General features: G+C 47.4%; 1 protein-coding gene across 4 annotated transcripts in view; it reads right to left on the bottom strand.

The window, feature by feature from the left end:
• The window catches only part of PPARD (peroxisome proliferator activated receptor delta), a 138,268-nt gene that overhangs the window by 47,697 nt on the left and 66,168 nt on the right, over positions 1-24,403 (bottom strand). For all 4 annotated transcript variants that reach the window (XM_088463717.1, XM_088463720.1, XM_088463719.1 and 1 more), the window contains one exon: positions 9,772-9,910. In XM_088463717.1, coding sequence (XP_088319843.1) covers positions 9,772-9,910 — 139 coding nt within the window. The remainder of the gene's footprint in view (positions 1-9,771; positions 9,911-24,403) is intronic.

Below are 24,403 nucleotides of genomic sequence, written 5' to 3' on the forward strand. Positions count from 1 at the left end.
ATAAGACGGACCATCTATACTTACATGTAAGTAGGAGTAGAAAATCTACACCTTTAAATTAAAATTGCCTGCCAACGGTATATTTTTTCTGCTTGTTTTGAGGGATTCTTGAAGGAAGATATACAATAGAAGAAGCAAAATCTGCCATTCCAATAAACTGTGGTTTAAAAAGAGACTCATTTATATCTCAGAAAAAGGAGCGCTTGGAGTATCTTTTTTTTTGTATTGTTGCATGATATGTGGTGGGGACCGCATGATTTTTGAGCTGCCCATTTGTACTTGTCCTCAGTTAATTCCCCGTCATCCGAGGATGCCTTTGAGTCTCAGAGCTGCGTAGACTGGGATGACATCACAGGGCGCTTAGACACCCTTTGGGGCTTATCACTCCTCAGCATAGTTTGAAAAGCTGAAGATGAAGCCGCGAACTAGAAAATACATCCACCCAGGGTGGCTGACCCCCCTGTGTAAGTCCTGAAAAGGGAAAACCAACTGTTGATTCACCGGAGGAGGCTGCACATATAGCGGCAAACCCGGATAGGCTTTAACAGATTGAGGCCCAGGGGAAGACTGCAATAATTGTGGGACACCTGCGTTGGGAGAATGGCAGCTTGGGGTAACCCCATCTGGGGGAGAACTGCTGGGACCGCCAGGCGATCCGCTATGGAGGCCAGTACCTGGGAAAAAAATGCCCAAGGAGGGTCCTGTCCCATCATTGGGGGGTTTGAGGGGCCAGGGAACTGAAAGCACCTCACACACAGCCCATCCTGTGATAAATCCTCCTTAATCACCACTGCAGCTCAGCGCTTGCAGGAGATCAGAGTGGGAGCAGCGGACCACTCAACTTCCTTGTCAGACATTGGCCCAGACAAAATATAAATATATATATTGTGATAGGATCACTGGTAAAGTGGTCAGTGGTAGATACATTTGCCCTAGGTTTTTGACCTATGTGTTCTAAAAAAGCCCCCAGGAGAAAGTCTACACTGAAGCAGATTTGAGTTTTGGCTTTTGGAAAAGCCGGTTTGGGACCTGGGGGTGTGGATGTGACGAGAGGGTGGGCTCCATCCACAACCCACTCCCGGTTTTGGTTTTTGGCCTGCTAGCAGGCTCATTAAGCTCTGCACCTGGAACTGGCTGATATAGGCTGTGTCTAATTGTAAGGGAGTGTCTCATACCTGGAAGAGCAAGCAGGCTGGCTGGCTCAGAGACAATGATGAAACTACCTGTAAGGTCTGTGCATGCGCTTGCGTTGATGGTTGAGGCAGTAGACCCAACTGTTTCTTTAGAGAGGGTACCTCTTGTTTAGTTAGTGCCCAGACGGACTAGCGTTTACTTGTTTTGTTTTTCCTTTTACTTGGCACATTAAAGACTGGCGTTGACCAGTTAGCATGAGACCCAGACTGGTGTACTATTTTCCGGCTGCTGTGTGTGTGAAGAGGGAGTCCATCTACCCCAGGAGAGGGACCCCTAATCCAGTCCTGTTACAATTGGTGGGGAATGCGGGGAAGCTCACACTGAAAAGTGCAGCAAGGAAAAGATTTGTCCTTTAAAATATAAAGGGGCAGACACGTGATTGTTGAATCCCTGGCGGTGGCGTCAGCCAATGCTCAGAGAGGCAAGGTTCAGCTTCCAACCAGCACCTGGAGTTAAAATGGAGGACGTAGTAAAAGCCCTGCTTCAGGCTACAGCAGCTCAGCAGGAAACAAACAAAATCCAGCAGAAATCCTCCAGGGTGCAGCTATTGGCCTTGGAGACAGCCCAAAGGCAACAACAAGTCACCCTCGAGGAAAACCGCCAGGCCTTAGCGGAAAACAGCCAGGCCATCAAAGAGATGGTACAACACCTAGTGGCCCGGCCTGGAAATGCTAATACTGGTCCTCCCAGCACCGCTCACTCCACCCGAGCCAGTCACTTCCTCCAAAAGAAGACTTCGGGCGATGATGTGGAGGCATATCTCACCGCGTTTGAGTGAACGGCAGAAAGGGAGAGTTGGCCCAAGGAGCAATGGGCAAGTTTGGTGGCACCTTTTCTGTCTGGGGAGCCACAAAAGGCCTATTACGATTTGTGCCTGGCCGATGCTAAGGACTATGTGAAACTGAAACGGGAGATCCTTATTCGCTTGGGGGTCACCACCTTTGTTCGTGCCCAACGAGTCCACCGCTGGGAGTTTCAAATCGACAGACCTCCACGCTCGCAGATGCACGACCTTGTCCATCTATCCACCAAGTGGCTACAGCCCGAGATGCTGACAGGACCACAAATCGTCGAACGAGTCGGAATGGACCGGTATCTGCGATCCCTACCTGCATCCTTGTGCAAGTGGGTGAGCCATGCCGACCCTAAGTCCGCCGACCAGTTAGTTGAACTTGTGGAGAGGTACGTAGCGGCTAAGGAGCTGATGAGTCTGCCCCACCGAGCCCCGATGGTGCACCGGAGAACTCCCAACAACAATGGTAAGACTGTTCCTGGGGAGAAGGGTGATGGGCGGTGGAATGTGCCTAAGACTGAGGGTGGGGAACCTGAAGACAGGCTTGCTAGGCCAGGAAGGTTCCTGCCCTGTAAAACACTAGACATTAATGTGACTCAATGTTTCCGATGTGGTGGCTTCGGCCATATAGCAGCTAATTCTTCTTACCTCTGAGCCCATGCAATGTGATACTGCTTTTGTCAACCGCAGGGGATCTTTTTTGCGCAGCTAGCCTGTACTGCTGACCGGCAGGCTGAGACTGATAAACACCTGTGTGTATTCACTGTGGAAGGCAGCCGTGTAGAGGCTCTGTTAGACTCTGGTAGCCTGGATACACTTTTGAGATCTGAGCTGGTGACCCCTTTGAAATATAAGGGAAAAACTGTTGGTGTGACATGCATACATGGGGATACTCGGTATTATATTACTGCCGAAGTGAACATCGAGAGGCCATGTGGTACCGCAGTAGTCTCCGTGGGTTTGGTACCGGGCTTAATGTATGAGGTAATATTGGGAAGGGACTTTCCTCACTTCTGAAAGTTGTGGGAAAGCCAGTTTTGCACTGTGGTAAATCACCCTGCCTCATCTGAAAGGGTGACTTATGTAGTGGCGGAGTCAGAGATGTTCCCATTTTCTAGCATGATTGGCGAAATAGACAATGCGGAGCGTGATGGTGGCTCACCAAGTGTTGTAGAGCCCGTTGATCGTTTGCCGGATTTAGAGGTCAGAGGAGAGGTCTTTGCCGTACAGCAGTTAAATGACCCTACTCTGGTGAAAGCCAGGTTGAATGTCAAGGTGGTCAACGGTAAATCAGTAGATCCCGATAGTCCCTTGACGTATCCTCACATGGTAATATGTCAGGACCTGTTGTATCAGATGACTAAGAAAGGGGAGGAGATTGTGGAACAATTAATAGTCCCCAAAGCTTACAGGAGAACGGTGTTAGATCTGGCCCATGGTCATATAACGGCAGGCCACCTAGGGGTAGAGAAAACCACTGAGCGGATCGTGCTGAGGTTTTTTTGGCCCGGTGTCCATAAAGACGTGTCTGACTTTTGCGCCTCTTGTCCTGAATGCCAGTATCAAGCTCCCAGACCACATTTCAAAAGTCCTCTAGTCCCACTACCAATTATAGAGGTACCATTTGAAAGGATAGCTATGGACTTGGTGGGACCCTTGTGGAAGTCTGCCCGGGGACATCACTATATTCTAGTAATTCTGGACTACGCTACCAGATACCCGGAAGCGATACCACTACGCACTACATCTACCAAGTCCATTGCTAGAGAGCTGGTCCATGTTTTTAGCAGATTGGGAATACTTAAAGAGATACTAACTGATCAGGGTACCCCGTTCATGTCAAAAGTTATGAAGGAGTTGTGCCGCCTATTTAAGATTAACCAGTTAAGGAACTCGGTTTATCACCCCCAAACCGATGGACTGGTCGAGAGGTTTAACAAGACCGTTAAAGAAAGTAGTCGACAAAGATGGCAAAGATTGGGATTATTTGTTGCCTTATCTGCTGTTGGCCATAAGAGAGGTTCCCCAATCCTCTAATGGGTTTTCACCTTTCGACTTGTTATATGGGAGACATCCAAGAGGGTTACTAGACATTGCCAAGGAGACGTGGGAAGGGCAGTCGAGTCCTTATAAAACAGTGATTGAACATGTTTCCCAGATGCAAGAGAGAATTGCGGCTGTAGTGCCGATAGTTAAGGAGCACTTGGAATAGGCCCAACTAGCACAGTATAGGGTATATAACCACAATGCACAGTTAAGAAACTTTGCTCCTGGGGACAGAGTGTTGGTGTTGGTTCCCACGGTAGAAAGTAAGCTGTTGGCTAAGTGGCAAGGGGCCTTTGAGATCTTAGAAAAAGTGGGACAGGTCAACTATAAAGTTTACCAGCTGGGGAAAAGAAAACCTGCACAGATATATCATGTGAACCTGATAAAACCCTGGAAGGATAGAGCGCCACTGTCAGCCGTCCAAGCCCCTCCAGTAAAACCCGGTTCCCTGGTACCCGAAGTGACCATAGCAAAAACCCTGTCAACCAGTCAACAGCAGGAGGTCAAGGAATTTTTGATCCGAAATAGGGTACTGTTTTCTGACCTGCCAGGAAAAACCACGGTCATCAAACATGACATAGTCACTGACCCGGGGGTTAAGGTTAACATAAAGCCCTATAGGTTGCCTGAAGCCCAAAGGGAATCTGTGTCAAAGGAAATTAAAAAAATGTTAGAATTGGGGGTAATTGAAGAATCACATAGTGAGTGGTCCAGTCCCATTGTGTTGATTCCAAAGCCCGTTGGGAGTGTGCGTTTTTGGAATGACTTACGATACCTGAACAGTGTTTCAAAATTTGAAGCCTACCTGATGCCAAGGGTGGATGAACTAATTGAAAGGCTGGGGATAACAAGGTATTTAACCACTCTGGACCTAACCAAAGGGTATTGGCAAGTGCTATTAACCGAAAACGCCAAAGAAAAAACAGCTTTTTCTGCGCCAGAAGGATTGTTTCATTATAATATGTTACCCTTTGGGCTACATGGGGTGCCTGCTACCTTCCAAAGAATGATGGATAGGATTCTAAGACCCCATAGACTATATGCTGCGGCTTATCTGGCTGATGTGGTCATACATAGTCCTGATTGGCAGTCTCACTTACCCAGAGTACAAGCAGTGTTAGACTCCATCCTTAAGGCAGGTTTGACGGCCAACCCGAAAAAGTGTTGTCTAGGGATGGAGGAAGTAAAATATCTGGGGTACACCATTGGCAGAGGTTTGATAAAACCACAGCTCAATAAGATTGAGGCAATACAGAACTGGCCACAACCCCTCAATAAGAAGCAGGTGAGAGCCTTCTTAGGGTTCACTGGATACTATAGGAGGTTCATACCCAGTTTTGCCACCACTGCGATCCCACTTACTGACCTTACCAAGGGCAAAAATAAAACCATGGTGGAATGGGGTCCGGAAGCGGAGAAAGCTTTCCAAGAATTAAAAATAGCCTTATGTACCCAACCTGAATACCCATGAGAGAAACTATGCCACAGTGGAAAAGGAAGCTTTGGCCATAAAATGAGCGTTAGAAACTCTCAGGTACTACTTGGTGGGAAGAAATTTCAAACTGATTACTGACCATGCCCCTCTGAAATGGATGTCCGAAAACAAGGACAGTAACGCAAGAATAACGAGGTGGTTCATGGCGCTACAAACCTTAAAGTTTTCAATAGAGCACAGGCCAGGAAGCCAGCTGGCCAATGTAGATGCGTTGTCACGCGTACATTGCTTGGGGGCTTCAGTTGTTCCGCCCCACAGGTCGAAACAAAGGGGGGGGGATATGTGATAGGATCACTGGTAAAGTGGTCAGTGGTAGATACATTTGCCCTAGGTTTTTGACCTATGTGTTCTAAAAAAGCCCCCAGGAGAAAGTCTGCACTGAAGCAGATTTGAGTTTTGGCTTTTTGGAAAAGCCAGTTTGGGACCTGGGGGTGTGGATGTGAGGAGAGTGTGGGCTCCATCCACAACCCACTCCAGGTTTTGGTTTTTGGCCTCCTAGCAGACTCATTAAGCTCTGCACCTGGAACTGGCTGATATAGGCTGTGTCTAATTGTAAGGGAGTGTCTCATACCTGGAAGAGCAAGCAGGCTGGCTGGCTCAGACACACTTGATGAAACTACCTGTAAGGTCTGTGCATGCGCTTGTGTTGATGGTGGAGGCAGTAGGCCCCACTGTTTCTTTAGAGAGGGAACCTCTTGTTTAGTTAGCCCCCAGACGGACTAGCGTTTACTTTTATGTTTTGTTTTGTTTTTACTTGGCACAATAAAGACTGGTGCTGACCAGTTAGCACGAGACCCAGACTGGTGTACTATTTTCCGGCTGCTGTGTGTGTGAAGAGGGAGTCCATCTACCCCAGTAGAGGGACCCCTAATCCAGTCCTGTTACAATATACTGATATATAAATATAATATATGAGGAAGTACAAAAAGCGGATCACTGGTAAACCCACAAGCTTGCAGCACACTGGTACATAGATATGGCAGATTGAGGCCCAGGGGAAGACTGCAATAATTGTGGGACACCCTGCGATGGGAGAATAGCAGCTTGGGGTAACCCCATCTGGGTGAGAACTGCTGGGACCGCCAGGCGATCTGCTATGGAGGCCAGTACCTGGGAAACAAATGCCCAAGGAGGGTCCTGTCCCATTATTGGGGGGTTTGAGGGGCCAGGGAACTGAAAGCACCTCACACACAGCCCATCCTGTGATAAATCCTCCTTAATTACCACTGCAGCTCAGCGCTTGCAGGAGATCAGAGTGGGAGCAGCAGAGCGCTCAACTTCCTTGTCAGACATTGGCCCCGACAAAATCTAAATATATATATACAGATATATAAATATAGTAAATGAGGAAGTACAAAAAGCGGACCACTGGTAAACCCACAAGCTTGCAGCACACCGGTCCACAGATATGGCACCGTGTAGCAAGCAACTGTATGTGACAAACCTCACAAGTACTTGAATCTATATAAGTGAGGTTACAGAGCAACCCACACACACCTGTTAGGGCTGTAGGAGAGAGAAAGGGACAGGCAAAGACTAACAGTTATTAGAAAAAGACACAGACAGTCAGCGATAGCAAAAGTCACATACAATGCAGAAGTAATACTCACTGCACCTTGTCACTACAATCAACCTGCCCATATTCAGTATCTGGGAGGGCTATAGTGCTGTATACGCTGTCCTTTTGCAGGGGAGAGGTACACAGGGGGACCGGTCCACAATCAGCCTGGGAGATCAGTGCTGCCACTTCAGAAAAAAAGATGGCCGCCGGAGACCTCAGAGGAGGAGTGGCCGTAGGAGGAAGCAGCTCAGCGACACCAGACCAGAGCGGAAAGGCGCGCTGAGCTGAGAGGAGGAGCCGCTAAACAGGGAAGGCTGCCTCCCCTGACCGGCTATTAACCCCCTGGATGCCGGCTCCCGCTTGCCGCATGTAATCCCTGGTGGTCTAGTGGACGCGCGGGGTATGCCTCCGGAGAGGGGGGGGCCCACAGCCACTGCCAGAGCCTCCGGTCTGTCCCCAGAGACCGGAGGCAGGAGACTGCACAATACACACGCGAGTCACCGCAAGCGGTGACCCGCGATCCTTACCTGCTCCGGCAGCAGTCTAGGGATCCCCCAGAGCCCAGCTAGAACAGACTCAGGGGTCCGGCCGTGATCCCCAGATCTGTACTGGCGTTGCGGCGCGGGCGGGTGTAGGAGCGGCAGCTTGGACGTTCGATGGACAGTCCAACGCTACCGCTCTGAAGAGTTTCAAAATAAAAATAAAATACAAATTTAGCAAACTCAAATAAATAAAAGCTATGGGGCTGTTAATCAGCCCCCCTTCTCATGAAGGTGACGCGACTCCGGCCGGGCACCAACTAAAACTGAGGTGCCTGTGGCTTGGGGGCGGGGTATAGAGGAGGATGGACCCAGTGCATCCTGGGACCTAAGGCTTTAATTGCGTGGTGCCCGTGGATCCAGATCCAGCTATACCCCAAGGTCAACCCTGTGGACCCCCTATGGTCCTGAAGAAGAAAGTGAGAGTTTTTAGAAGTGGAGATGTTGCCCATAGTAACCAATTAAATTCTACTTAATATTTAACTAGCACCTTCTAGAACAGTGTTGGCTAACCTTGACACTCCAGCTGTTGTGGAACTATATATTTCAGCATGCCCTGCCACAGTTTTAGCATGCCCTAATAGCAAAACTGTAGCAGTGCATGCTGGGTTATGTAGTTCCATAACAGCTGGAGTGTCAAGGTTAGCCAACACTGTTCTAGAAGATAATAGAAACTGATTGGTTGCTATGGGCAACATCTCCACTTCTAAAAAATTTGCCCCTAAGACTTTTGACACCTCACATTAGACTTTAGCATGACATTATACAGATACATCTTCCTACAGAGAGACCCATATATATTGACATTATATTCTGTATCAGGCCCCACTTCTTTAAGAAAAAAATAACTGTTTCATCACAGTGTCAGTACCACAGCCCCTTACAAATGCATATCTCCCAACTGTCCCGTTTTTCTGAGACTGTCCCGCCCGCGGGCCGCATTGTCCCGCGGTGGGGGGGAAGTTGGAGGAAGCATACATGCTGCTCTGCTATGCAGAGCAGCGTGTATGCAGAGCTAGAATAGACGCTGTGCGCATGCGCACAGCATCTATTCAGAGTATGGGGGGAAGCCCGTGGGCTGCCCAGCATCTCGGTGATGCTGGGCACGCCCCATTAGTGATGTGAATGGGGGCGTGTCATCAGACCATGCCCCCTTTACTAGGCCACACCCTTTTTGGGTGTGCGCACCTTCGGCGCTTGCACGTCCCGACTACCTCCAACAAATGTTGGGAGGTATGCAAATGGGCATAGTGACAGCAGCACAGCCCCTTAGAGATGGATATAGCCCCAGTAGCATAGCCCCTTATGTAGCATACACACGGTCAGATTTGTCAGATCTGTCAGATGAACGATTGAACGATTTGAGCGATTTTACCAAAGATTTGAATGATTGAACCATTTTTGACTGCATTCAAATGAATGGAAACGTCCAAGTCTGACTGCAAACACATCAGATGTCAGATATCGTTATCTGACCATCGGTAACGCGCATCGTTCAAATCATTCATCTGACAGATATGTCAGATATGTCAGATTTTCCTTCAGATATGAACGATTTTTTCATTCAGATCTGAAGAAAAATCTGACCATGTGTATGCACCTTAAGAGATGGACACAGCCCCTTAGTGATGAACACAGCCCCAGCAGAATACTTGAGCACCACAGAGCAGAGCGCAGCATGCAGAAGCATGACTGGACTGGAGTGAAATGGCGCGAGTCTTGGTCACTGCTCCTTATATGGAAACCAAAACCTGCGAGAATCTTAAGCCGGGAGGATGACATTCTGCCTCGATCTGACATCCGAGCCTGGCAGGAAACCCCAAGCCAGGACTCTGAAGAGGCTCGGATTAACAAAGTCAGAGCGGTCCGGATTCAATGTAATCCGGACCGATCATCTCTAGTTTAAAGGTAGTTTGACAGCTTTTATATATTTATATATATTTATATAGTGAAATCTGTTTTAAAGTACTTTAATTTTTGTTTTATTTACACAATTGTATTAAAAAAGCTGGTTCAATATTTTTTGCAGTGTTCATATGTGAGACTTCAGTAGGACACAACATTTACTTGTTATAGTGAGCATTTAGATGTATTTAAAGTGGCAGAAACAAAATACAGCTTTGATCATGCCCACTCTGCTTACCATTGTGGGACATTCCAAGGCTCAGACACTTGTTAAACCGACAGTACTGACATTTGTTACGATTCTTCTTTTGTATCTTGCAGTTGCGATCACAGTGCTCATACTGAAGCCTCATCCGCAGGGTCCGCCGAAAGAAACCCTATGAAAGTGAAAATAAAAATATTTATTATTTCCACAAAAATATCTGTGTGCAAGTTGGGTTCCAAACAATTTATCATAAGAATTAGAAAAGAAAAAATATTGATGCATTAGTCTATCTTGCACTTCATTAAGAAAAGTTAATTGCCGATTCTTTACTTTATTAACAAGGCCCAGATGTGTCCATATCTATCCTCCGTGCGCTACAAGTCGCGCCACACATAACGCGGGAGCTCCGTGTGACTCAGTAGAGCAGACGCCACACATAACGCGGGAGCTCCGTGTGACTCAGTAGAGCAGAGCATCTATTCGTGCGTCTTTTTACCTTCAAATGCATCTTATTTGCACAGTGATGTGAATAGCTAGCACAAGCATACGAAACGCTACGTTACAGTGTTACAGCCGCTGACACTGTAACTTGGCATTTTGCATGCAGTTACACTTGCAGTCGCACACAGAACATACTGTATGCATGCTGCATATCAATTTTATCAGCAGAAGCTGCTAGTGCTCTCTATTCACATATCTGTGCAAATAAACACATTTGAAAGTAAAAAGACGCATGAAAATACGCTCGGCGCTGCTGAGTCACACCACGGCATGGCACGACTAGAATGGCTGTTTAACACGCAGGAGGCTAGATGTACCGGTATGTGGACCCATCTGTATCCACACAAACTACACTGATGGGCAACCCTTAACTGAACCCCTTCACCTACCTTTACATGAAATGCATGTAAAAAAAATGCTTTGGAGTCTTCTGTAGGCAACTGCCATTGCAATGCTGTACCAGCTTAGCCTGGAAGTTATCAACAGGGGCGCCGATAGGGAGGGGGAGCGGGTACAGATTACCCATGCCTGGGCTTCCTGAGGGGCCCGGCTGGGGCCCGGGTCCGGCGCCGCTCCCCCCTCCCTTCTCTCTCGCTGAGCAACAGCCACAGCAGTCTCCTTTGCCTGTGGGGGGGGGAGCGATCACACTGATCGCGCCTCCCCCCTGGCTTTGCACCGGGCTGAGGGGCATACAGCCTTTTTATTTTATTTTTGCTCGAGAGGGTGTGGCCACGCCTCCCGCGATTAGGCCACGCCCCTCTGTGCCTAGGCACGCCGCGGTTCTCTACGGCCCTGGTTATCAATGGACCGTTGGATGGATCAAAAGTAATTTCTATAGACTACTAGGTTTGGGCCTGAACCTAAGTTGCATTTAGAGCAGTTATATTTCCAGCAGCTTCAAGGAATCAGAAATCTATGTGGACATCTGCCTCTATTCTGAGGCAGCCGCATCTATGCAATCCTTCCCTTGGAAGAAACCATCCTTGGTACAAGAATCAGACATATCTGCATACACTCATCTGTGTATAGCCCACAACTCTGTCTACTTGCCTATGGAACACTTCTTCACCATGCGAATGCCTTGTTGCCGCCCAGTAATGTCCTTTAAGCCATAAGTGAGAAGAGACCCAGATGCTTATGACTCCGAATAGTTCCTAATTGCTCTAAGTCATGGATGGAGAACCTCAGGCCTGGGGCTGTATAAGGCTGCAAAATCATTTGATCTGGCCCTCTGAGCTTTTTTTCTGCTAGCCTCATCTGGCTAGCAGGGTGCCTAGAATGGCACCCTGCAGAAGTGCCATCTGGAGCGTCCTTAGGATGCTTCAGACGGTCACACCGCTGCCCTTACAGCTCCCTGGAGCATTCTCAGGATGCTCCGGGCATTTCTGTAATCACCAGCGATTGTGGCCCCACCCTATGTGACATCACATGGAGGGGGGTGGCCTGCACCAGGCCCGTGAATAATAATATATAATATATATAATAATAATATATTAAAATGGCCCTCGGCAGAAATAAGGTTCCTCACCCCGGCTCTAAGTTGTGTATGCAGACTTCTCAGTTTTCTTCGGAATTGCAAGCTATTCCGAATCAGACCCCTTGTTTCTAACAAAAAACATCCCAGTGTATGATGGACCGAATAGAAATGCAACTTTATATATAAAAAGAACAGACAGAAGCTTTAACTATAACTATGCAACTTACTTGACTTTTGAACACCTGTGTTGATACTTATCTTTGAACAAGTAAAGGTTGAGAACTATTGGCCAGCAAATGTTATTAATCACTTTCCTGGATCATACGACCATCACCACACCAAGTTGGGCTTTACCTGACACGGTTTTATCTGATGTGATCATGTCAGAGACCCCCTTCTCCCACCCTGGCCGTAGCTGCAGGAAAACAACTGCCCACACATCCCCCAGCCACACTGACTGAGACTGTGGGCCTGATTCTGCAAGGATCACTATTCTGCTATTTTGCACACACCGCAGTTGCTATTATTAGTCGTGAAATGCACATGTTTGCAATCGCATTGCGATCACAGCTTACCATAAGGGCGCCTAATTCCCCTTACACACATCAGTATACTTGGGAAACATTGCGAAATAATCAGTAACATCGAGTACCATCGGACCCATACGCACAGTTAAGGCAGGTCAGACCTCACTCAGGAATTGCTAACTTCACATCACGATATGAGGCCTCAGGCTGCGTATGATATTGCAGTGGATAATTTATGCACGCCTCTGCAACGCTGTCCCAACGTACTGGCATGCCTGCGTTCACCCGACCACCCCCCCGTCACCATCCACTAATGGCTCTTCCTCTCAATCACTGTGCTCGGGGTCTGCATAGTCTCTGCAAATGCATTTCCCATCGCAATTGCTAGTTCACGCACACGCACTGCGACACATACGCATGCGCATTGTGAATTAATCGACCGATTGCGTGCGTCTTTGCAACTGCGATCCTTGCTGAATCAGACCCTGTGATCGATGATCCTAACAGGATTGCCCACAGTCTGAACTCCCTACATCCATCCTCCCCCAGTGTCCCCCCCTCTTCCATGCAGCACTACAGCAACAGAGATTTGGCGATCCTCAAGAACACCTGCCCCCTGCAGCTGACTGCTATTCCTGCAGGACTGTGAAGTCCCAAAGAAGTAGTTTTGTGCAGTTAGAAAAAAAAAAAAATATATATATATATATATATATATATAACTTTTAATATGTACATATAAACCAGTCAGCCATAACATTAAAACCACCTGCCTAATTTTGTGTTGGTGCCCCTCATGCCATCAAAACAGTGATGTCCCATCGAGGCATGGCCTATGAAGGTGTCCTGTGTTATTTGGCACCATGGTATTAGCAGCAGATTCTTTAAGTCCTGTAAGTTGTAAGATGGGGCCTCCAAGGCTCAGACTAGATTCTCTAGTACATCCCATAGATTCTAGTCTCGATTGAGATCTGGGGAATTTGAAGTCAACACCTTGGACTCAATGTCATGTTCCTCAAACCTTTCCTGAACATTTTTTGCAGTGTGACAGGAGGCCACTGCCATCAGAGAATTCCGTTGCCACGAAGGGGTGTACTTGGTCTTTAACAATGTTTAGGTAGGTGGACCCAATAAATGCCAGGATATTCCCCGATGGCCGTCCACATGAAGTAAAAGAAAATAGGATTCCTCAGATGCTCACGTGCCCATTGTAGTGGCTTTCGGCAGTGGACAGCAGTTAGCATGGGCACAGTGACCGGTCTGCGGCTACGCAGCCGGATAGGCAGCAGGCTGCGAACACTGTGTGTTCTGACACCTTTAGATCATAGATTGCCCATGACCATGTCGCCGATTCACTTGTTCTTCCTTGGACCACTTTTGGTAGGTACAAACCACTGCATACTGGGAACACCCCACAAAGACCTGCTGTTTTTGAGCCGGCTGACGCAGTTGCTCAGAGCCTTATGTTTGCCCATTTTTCCTGCTTCCAACACATCAACTGCAAGAACTGAGTGTTTGCTTTCTGACTAATATTTCCCATCCCTTCACGGGAACGGTTGTAATGAGATAATCAATATCATTCAATTCACATGTAAGTAGTTTTAATTAGAGATGAGCGGTTCAGTTTTGACTAGATTCTTTTAGCCAAATTAGTGCAAGTTTGGATTTGTTTTAGTAGCTATCCAAAACACGTGAGAGCTGGATAGCCAATATGATGCAGTTTTTGAGATTTGAACATAACAGAATAAACCCAAACCACTCATCTCTAATTTTAATATTATGGTTGATCTGTGTATTGAATAAGATGCTCTCACTCCTGCTATTACAGCAGCTCTTATCCACATTGCATTTCCCTATGCCACTGCTACAATTGCTTACGCGCTTAGCCAATACTTGGACTTGTTCTGCGCATGTTCAGAATGGGTCCTGCGTGATCGCTTGCAGTCCCACCTTAGCCGCAGCATGAGAGACATGCTACACCATTTGGGAAGCAGAGGGGGGCATGCCAAGCATTTGCGCCATCTGATGCAGACTTTCTAGACCTGGCAGAGGGCTTCTGACAGCCATGCTATGTAAGCGTCTGTCACGAATCAGGAATCTTAGCATTCCTTTCTGAATCAAACATTCATTTATTTCTGTTTCCAAGAAATCCCAGGGATGCCTCACTGTGATTAAATAATGCACCCGTGTGATCACCTGGACAGTCTGACCAATGGCTATTCACTGCCTCCTATTTAAACCAGTTCCTGTGAGCAATCCATTGCCTGAACAACGTGCTCCTTCCTGCAACGTGTTCCTTCCCAGGATAGTTCTAGGCTCCAGGCTTATAGGGCCCATACACCTACACGATCAGCTTCTGATCTGTTTTACATCCGATTACCCTGCAGTTCCGTCGGCAAGTGTTTATTTTTTTCTTTGCACAGGATCAGTCGTATGATCGATCATGTGCCTCACGTGCTCATTAGGGAATAGGGACAAACAGTCATGGAAATGATTGTATTGCCACACGATGGATCGCATGATACAAAAATAAAGACACGCTCTGAACACGATAAGATGGAACATATGTGCTGCACATATAATCATAAGATACGATTGAAGGACCCACGGGAGCGCGCATCGGATGAAAAAATGCACGATTCCACAAGACTGAACGTACATCGAGTCGAAAATCGTGTGATCGTCTAAAAATCACGTAGGTGTATGGGGGCCTTTACTCCTGTATCCTGTGATCATGTCTTTTGTGACTCTGCTACTTCATGGACTCTCACTATCATCCGTCGCTGAGTATCATCACCTGCTGTGTGCAGCTCCCACGCTGTACACAGACCTGCTTCTTCCACTCTGATCAGCCAGCAAGTTTACAACTACCAGCTCTCCATCTACCGCTGTGTAGTGTTACCTGTCAGCACCACAGAGTCCACACTGCTTACAGATCTGCCTATAATATAATGGTGTGTCTGTTACCTGTTAGCGCTGCAGCTCCCACGCTGCAATACAGTCCTGCTCCAACCACTTTGCCTCAGTCAGCAAGTATATTGCTTTTTATCTGCCGCTGTATTCCATTACCTGCCAGTGCCGCAGCTCCCATGCTGCATACCGACCTGCTCCAACCACTTTGCCTCAGTCAGCAAGTATATTGCTTTTTATCTGCCGCTGTATTCCATTACCTGCCAGTGCCGCAGCTCCCATGCTGCATACCGACCTGCTCCAACCACTTTGCCTCAGTCAGCAAGTATATTGCCTTTCACCTGCCACTGTGTATTGTCCCCTAATAGTGCAGCAGCTTCCAACTTTACTTCTCAGTGCAGAGCCAGCGAGAAAAGCCGCAGTCTTCATTCCATCATACCGCTGGTACAGTGCATGCAAGTTACTTATGCTGTGTTACTCTGTGCTTAGTGGTGTCCACGTTATCAGGTTATACTATTGTGCTGACTCTGTATTGGTTTCCCTGCACTGTGTTATTGTCTAGGGCTGGTACAGAGAAGGGTGTTAGTTCCAGGCCTAGGGTTCAGCATGCAGTATATGATATGTACACTGAGGTGTCCAGTAAGCTGTATTACTTATCCTGACTCTCAGTTTCTGTTATATCTGTATTCGGCTGGTCGAGTCTAGATTGAATCATTGGAATGGTTGCTGACTTGTTCACCTGTTATGATGATGGCAGCCTGGGCATTGGCCTGGTCTACTGTGATTGGTTTGCCAGCAGTTTTAATCAGGTGCTGGCTCTTGGGCCTGTGTGGGTTGTTCTTTTCTTGCTGTGTCTCCCACAGGATTCCATGTCTTGCCTGGTCCCTGGTCCTAGCTGTTTGCAAGCTGCCTAAGAAGGATTGCTGGTTTGAAAATGGCTGGAGTGAAAAATAAAAAATATATATAAAAAATATCACAATAGCAACCCAGCTGATATAAGATGCTTCATGGGTCTACAAAATATTAAAGACCATTGGCTGAGGAGAGATTTAGCCAAACAATTAGCAAAGGCTGAGATGAGAAACATTTTTGAATTAGGGACCCTAAACCCGGCGGGCCTTAACCTCGATTTTGAGGTCAAATGGTTTCTTTAATTTTGTTTGCACATATATGCAATATTTTGGCACTATCGCACTTTTCACTGCATGTCTGCACTTTATAGTCTCTTGTAGTAGTGGTTCTATTAATTTCATTCATTTTATTAATATTTAATCATTTTCAAATATTGCTTTTATATATCTAATTCATTGTGTTTTATCTACCGAGGATCACAAAATGGGATATTGTCTCCCCATGGATTGATACATTATGATCGTACATTGCGTCTCCGGAGATGACAGAATACGAATACAAGCCTTTCAGTTGTGTATATATCACTATGACAACAACAGCAGACACTGAGAGTAATACTAGATATGACGCAATTGGGGGAAGACAGTATCTTGTCCATTGATTAAATGCAGACTATGGACCTGATTCAGAGCCAGACACTCTGAATCAGGGCGTCTTTTTTTTTTTTTTTGATGGAACGGCCTCCTGGCTGCTCGCATTGCTGTGGGTTGCCACCCACAGCTAATGTGAGCGGCCAGGATGATGGTCGCGATGGTCAAGACCATCGCAACCATCAGTTTGCGACGAGACCCTTGTGGTACGCCCCCTTTGGTGCAAGACCCTGAGCGACGGATTGCCCGTCGCTATCCGGGTCTCACGCATGCGCTTGCGACCAGGTCTGAATCAGGCCCTATGTTATAACTCCGAAGATCCTTGATATGATGTAACACCCGGAGGAAACACGTGTCCGCCGCCGCAAAGGATCATGGACATTGTAGTTGGTTTATGTCTAGGGATCAGCCGCAGCGGCAGCATTGTGATTGGATTGCCCCGGTATTTAAGGACTGTACGGAACTTTGAGCAGCATTCACCATTGAAATGTACCTTGAAAAAGATCCCAGAACCAGGGGTCGAAACGCATCGGTGGATACGGGGGACACAACGGACTGACAGAGGTCTTGCAGAGCCGGACAGATGGTGATGTGAGCGGTGCCCAGTGGAATGCCCGAGATTTCCACTGAGATGTTTACATCACACGCTCATTGAGAACAGCCCGTTGACAGTTCTCTCTGCCATTCGGTAATTGCAACTCCTATGTCTATGTGGGACACCCCGTCTAGGGGATAAATGCTGCAACATTGTCTTGATGTTTTATGTATTATTTTGTTGTTTATTAAATTGTGCTTCACTATATGCACTTTCTTTATTGTTTTGAGTAAAACAACGTCCTATGAGAGGATCCATCCCTAAAGGACTACTACATGATATACAGTACATACTATAATCCAGTGGATTGAAAGCTACCAAAGGGTCACACCTAGGTGGAATTTTTTTACTAAGCGCAGGTTATGTGATTTCTGCATTTAACTTTGTGACATTTATGTGTGTAGGTTTGGGGTACCTACTTTGGATATTACTTTTACCTGCTGCATGAGTATTTGCACCAGTGGGGGAACTGGAGAGTGGTGGGCCCAGGTGCAAGAATATGCTTTGGGTCCCCCCCACCCCGCTCATTCCTGGCACCCCGCACCCCAACATTTTTTCACCACCCCTCACTCCCCCCCAGTAATTAAATCCAGTGTCTGTCCTGCTGCCCAGCCTTGTTTTTTCACCACCCCTCACTGCCTCCCAGTCAGTAACTCCAGTCTGTCCAGCCCCAGCGTGTCAGCCTCATTCTCTCCCCAAGCCCCAGCATGTGAGCCTAATTCTCTCTCCCCAGTCCCAGGGTGTGTCCCAGCCCCAGCATGTCAGCCTTATTCTCCCTCCATCCCCAGCATTCTCTGCCTCATTCTTCCCCCCAGCGTGTGTCCCAGCACCAACATGTCAGACTCTTCGCCCCCAGCCCCAGCATGTCTCAGCCTCTTTCTCCCCCCAGCATGTCTCAGCCTCTTCCCCCTCAGTGTCTCAGCCTCATTCCCCCCCCAGCATCTGTCTCAGCCTCTTCCCCCAAGCGTGTCTCAGCTTCTTTCCTCCCCAGCATGTGTCTCTGCCTCTTTCCCCCCAGCGTGTCTCAGCCTCTTTCCCCCCCAGCGTGTGTCTCAGCCTCTTTCCCCCCCAGCGTGTGTCTCAGCCTCTTTCCCCACCAGCATGTCTCAGTCTCTTTCCCCCCCAGCGTGTCTCAGCCTCTTTCCCCCCCAGCGTGCGTCTCAGCCTCTTTCCCCCCCCAGCATGTATCTCAGCCTCTTTCCCCCAAGCATGTCTCAGCTTCTTTCCTCCCCCGATGTGTGTCTCAGCTTCTTTCTCCCCCCAGCGTGTGTCTCAGCCTCTTTCCCCCAGCGTGTCTCAGCCTCTTTCCCCCAGCGTGACTCAGCCTCTTTCCCCCACCAGCGTGTCTCAGCCTCTTTCCCTCCCCCCCAGCATGTCTCAGCCTCTCTCCCCCCCAGCATGTCTCAGCCTCTTCCCCTCCCCAGCATGTCTCAGCCTCTTCCCCCCCAGCATGTCTCAGCCTCTTTCCTCCCCCCAACGTGTCTTAGCCTCTTTCCTCCCCCGACGTGTGTGTCAGCTTCATCCCCCCCCAGCATGTCTCAGCCTCTTCCCCCCCCAGCGTGTGTCCCAGCCTCTTTCCCCCCCAGCGTGTCTCAGCATCTGTCCCCCACCAGCGTGTCTCAGCCTCTTTCCTCCCCCGATGTGTGTCTCAGGCTCTTTCCTCCCCCAGCATATCTCAGCCTCTTTCCTCCCCCGATGTGTGTCTCAGCCTCTCCCCCGCATCGTGTCTCAGCCTCTTCCTCCAGTGTGTCCCAGCCTCTTTCCCCAGTGTGTCCCAGCCTCTTCCCCCAGCATGTCTCAGCCTCTTCCCCCAGCGTGTCTCAGCCTCTTCCCCCCCCACGTGTCTCAGCCTCTTCCCCCATGTGTCTCAGCCTCTCCCCCCCAGCATGTGTCTCAGCCTCTTCCCCCCCAGCATGTGTCTCAGCCTCTTCCCCCCCAGCATGTGTCTCAGCCTCCCCCCCCAGCATGTGTCTCAGCCTCTTCCCCACCCCAGCGTGTCTCAGCCTCTGTCCCCCATCAGCTTGTCTCAGCCTCTTTCCTCCCCCGATGTGTGTCTCAGCATCTGTCCCCCACCAGCATGTCTCAGCATCTATCCCCCATCAGCGTGTCTCAGCCTCTTTCCTCCCCCATCGTGTGTCTCAGCCTCTTTCCTCCCCCGATGTGTGTCTCAGCCTCTTTCCCCCCCCAGTGTGTCTCAGCCTCTTTCTCCCCCCCAGCGTGTCTCAGCCTCTTCCCCCCCCAGCGTGTCTCAGCCTCTTCCCCCCCAGTGTGTCTCAGCCTCATTCCCTCCCAGCGTCTCAGCCTCTTCCCCCCCAGCATGTCTCAGCCTCTTCCCCCTGCTTTTCTCAGCTTCTTTCCCCCCCCCAGCGTGTCTCAGCCTATTTCCCCCAGCGTCTCAGCCTCTTCCCCCCCCCAGTGTGTCTCAGCCTCTTTCCCCCCCCAGCGTCTCAGCCTCTTTCCCCCTAGCATGTCTCTGCCTCTTTCCTCCCCCGACGTGTGTCTCAGCCTTTTCCTCCCCCCAATACCATTGCCACTTACCTTATTTCCTTCTCCCTCTTCTGCTCCTCTCGATCCGTGGCTCCTCTCGATCCAGCAGCCAGGTATCAGTATGCGGGTCATTACGGGCCCGCTGGTACCTGTAATTCCACTGCAAAACAAATATTGAAAAAACTACAGAACACACACCATGAAAGTAAAAGTTTATAAAAACATACATGTACACTCACACTCACTATCTCACATACTCACCTATGTATCCCTGTAGCCAATTCACGTCCACTTGTCCAGTAGTAATCCATACTATTACTGTACAAAAATTCCATACTCACCCCCTCCTATGCATGAATCATGTCCTCTTCATTTCTTGTAGGCATCTGTAGGGCTTGGCAAAGCAAAAAAACTAAAATTCACAGACCAGCGGACATTAGTACTGTCCGCTAATGACAGCACTTCCCGAATGACAACTCAGTGGCAGATTTTCACTATAGAAATCCTGGTGCTGAGTGCTCATTGGCTGAGAGAGGCGAGTTTTTTGCCTCTCAGCCAATGAGCGGTTCCCACAATTGACTTCAATGGTGTGAACCGCGAAAGTAACCTTAAGTTACCTTAGCGGTGCTCACAATTGAAGTATGGATTACATAGGCTTGAATAAGATCTCAGTCAAAAACAATTACCTTTGCCCCTTATTCATAAATTATTGATCAACTTAAAAGGAACCTCCATTTTTTGAGACCTTAGAAGTGCATATAATTTGATTTGCATTTGTGAGGGCGACCAATGGAAAACTGCATTCGTCACTCATTCTGGTCATTATGAGTCATTAGTCATGCCATTTGGGCTTACTAATGCACTTGCTGTGTTTCAGGATTTTATAAATTATGTATTTCTGGGTGTTTTAGGCAGGTTTGTGGTGATTTACCTAGAAGACATTATGATCTATTCCTGGAATCTTGAGAAACATAGGAATAATGTGTCAAGTTCTGCAGAAGATACGTGCTAACAGCCTTTATGGTAAAATTGAAAATGTGAATTTGAGGTATCATTTCTGCGGTATGTTATTTTCCAGGGCAAGGTTTTTCTAAGGATCCTGTTAAAATCCGGGCCATTGAGGATTGGGCTAAACCCCTTAATATTAAGGGCACCCCAAAGAATTTTAGGATTTGCCAATTATTATAGGAGATTCATTAAGGTGTTTTCTGTAGTGGTTGCTCCTCTCACGAATAAGACTAAAAAGGGGGCTGATCCTTCCGATTGGGATTCTGAATCAGAGTTAGCTTTTATTTCTCTAAAGAAGGCTTTCATGACTGCTCCAGTGTTAATTCATCCCAATTTAGGTGCTCCCTTTATTGTGGAGGTTGATGCCTCTAAGGTGGGGGCAGGAGCAGTGTTGTCTCAGGTCAGGGAGAAGGACAAGAGGTTGCATCCGTGTTCCTTTTTCTCTAGGAAATTTTCTGAACCCAAGCTCAAGTACGATGTTGGTATTCGTGAGCTCTGGAGGAGTGGAAGCATTGGTTGGAAGGAGTAAAATATAGGTGTGAGATTCTGATTTTGTTGTGGACCCGGAGTGGTGATAGGAGCAGACACAGAAGCAGATTTAAATGAAAAAGTGGAGTTTTTAATAAGTGGCTTAGAAGACATGAGAATGGCAAACAAAAAAGTCCAGGTATAGCACTAAAGTGCACTTGATAGCTGTAGTGGGGGTAAAAGAGAGAATGTCCAGATACTGACAGGCAGGAATAGTCCAGTGTACAGGTATGGTGAGCTGTAACAGAATGCAGGTATGGTGAGCTGTAACAGAATGCAGGCAGAGGTAATGAAGTCTAGCTGGGAGTGAGTGGAGGCTAGGTGCAGGGAAACAGCAGGTTCAGGTACTCAGGCAGGTGAAAAGGTAAATGGAGGGTGCAGGGTAAGTCCAGCAGGTTGGAGCAGGCAAGGTTCAGACTAGTAGCGCTTCCAAGGAGGCAGGTAAGGCACAGGTACTCTCTCTCAGCCGCAACTGAGAAACACGTTACACTGGCAAAGGAAGGAAGGCTCTGGACCTTCCTAAATACTCAGTGCCGCGCTGTGACTGGCTGGAAAGAACACATGACCCACCAGGATTGGACAGCTTGAATCACATGGCCACGGGCAAGATGGCGGCACCCATGCCAATGGAAGCATCTCATTTCAGCTAGGTTCTAAGAAGGCTGATACGCTGTCCAGAAGCTTTTTGTATATACATTCTAAGGTTGTTCTAGAGATTCCCATTATTTTGCCTGAAATAATTTGTGGCCGAAGACCTGGCCCACGTGGATAAAATGGCCACCACAGCACTGAAGGGGTTAACCCCTCATGTTTCTGCACCATTTTTGAATGGACCAATCAGCGTGGAAGCGCCAGTTGTAAATGTGATAGATATTGGCAAGGAGCAGGACTGCAGTCAGGAGCACTTAGACCCAGGCTGCGCTGGCCTCTGCATGATGCTGGGACCTGGCATAGACAAGTTCCAATGCTGGGAGATGGGATTTGTTCCAACAGTAATGCACACACACACATATATATGGAAATAACTAAATATCAGAGTTCATAGGGAACCTTCAAGACTATGTGGAAGAATGGGCCAAAATCACACCTAAGCAATGCATGCGACTAGTTTCTCCCTACAGGAGTCGGCTTGAAGCTGTCATTATCAACAAAGGCTTTTGTACGAAGTATTAAATAAATTTCAGTAAGCGTGTTCATTACTTTTTCCCTGTGTCATTTCACATTATTACACATAACTTAATTTATAGGCATCTATGGTTTGATTTCTTTGCATGTGTGGATTGCATGGGTTGTTGCTGTCATTTGGTGAAACTGTCATTACAATAGCCCATTAAATATATTTACAGAGAAAAATGATGATATATATATGAAATAATAGTGGTGGATTGTTCTAAAAACAAGTGGTGGAAGTCCAGGATAATAGAATAAAGTCCTTCTTACAGTCCCACGCCCTCATTTGTATTGAGTGGCAGCTTTAACGTTTCCAATAGAAGACCGTTGTTCCAAAAGTCCAAATAATAGTTCAACAATAGTGAAACAGCAGCGCCATCTAGTGTGTCAATATCGAAACTGTGTAGTTATTCCAGGAGTATAAAATCTTCCTTCAAAACTCCAGAAATTTAATATAGTGAAAAATAATTGTATTAGTAAAATATCATATAAATATGACAAAAGTGTTGCATGCATATAAATGCCAACTATATAGGTTTGTAAAAGTGCACTAGTGCATATCACACAAAACACAAAAGTGTATAGCAAAAAAGTGCACAGTGCTTGTGCAAAAAACTCCAATAAATATATACCTTATAGCCAATAAATACCCCTACCCATAATATAGTGCATGTGCTCGTACCAAAGGACTCTTGACTTTTGTCCTGACGTCCACACTGTCACTCACGTGGCTTATTTAAAAAGGAGGGAACAAAGGTACCAATGAGTAAAATATAAAAAAAAAATCACATTTAATAAAACAGCATCTAAAACGTACATCTAAGAACAGAATTTTGAGCTTAGCTGAGTCAGGTCACCAAACGCAAGGTATGGACTACTCCTCACACCAAAAACTCCTCAACGCATTTCGTCAAACTGCCAAATAGCCAGACTTCTTCAAGATCCTCCTTCGGGTAAGTCTTTTTTGTTTTAACAAGATCGTGGCTGCTATGGAGAGCAGCACCAGGATGTAGGTGAGTATAGGATCTTTTTTGCAGGGCCATGCACACGGATTTCTACTTGGGACAAGTGGACCAACTGGCTAGTACAGGTAAGTATGTGTGAATGATGTATGTGTTTATTAAACTTTTACTGTCTAAGGTGTGTGTGTTTTGTCTTTATTTAACTATTTATTTTACAGTGGAGGTTTGGGTGCTGGCCGCCTACTGGCACTTGTAGTTCCACAAGTGCCAAAGGTCAGGCATGCTTGCACCTCTAGCACCGATGTAAAATACAATAGTTTCTTAACACTTTATTATCCCCGTACCCACATCCCAGGGGTGTGGGGAAGAGCCCCAGGCTTCAGACCAGACCTGGGGTTACGGGAGAGGGAGGACCCCTTTTTTAAGGGGTCCCCACCTCCCCTGAGATCCCCGGCTTGGCCTGAGTGGCTTGGGGTGATAATGCTTTGGCCCTGGAGACCTGGTAATAGGGTCTCTGGGCTGTGGCATTACACCCAGGACATTTTGGGTCCGGTGCTGGTTTTAAATATAGGGGGACCCCTACGCAATGTTTTCCCGCTATATTTAAAACCAGGACTGGCCCTGCAGCCTGGTGCTGGTACCTAAGTTATGATGGAACTCTACTCGTTTTGTTCCCCATAATTTTAGGTACCAGGAGAGGCTGACAAGTCCGGGGAGGGTTAGGTTTTGGGGGGGAGACCTCACGTAATTTTTTTAATTAATTTAACCCATTTTTTTTTACTTATTAAAGGGAGAAACAGACACAAATCACAATGATTTGTGTATGTTTCGGGCTAACTCGCAGCTCAGGAGGTGGAGAGTTAGAAAAGCGATTTGGGCAGAGAGTTTGCTGTCATCTCACCCGAGCTTGTCATCCCTATTCTTGGTAAATTTGACAGATGTATATTTTAGGTGAAAAGTACTTGTGATTTGCCTGATGGTGAGTTGATTCGAGATGGCTA

Source organism: Taudactylus pleione, unplaced genomic scaffold (genome assembly GCF_031769625.1).
Source record: "Taudactylus pleione unplaced genomic scaffold, aTauple2 ptg001437l, whole genome shotgun sequence".
NCBI classification, from domain to species: domain Eukaryota; kingdom Metazoa; phylum Chordata; class Amphibia; order Anura; family Myobatrachidae; genus Taudactylus; species Taudactylus pleione.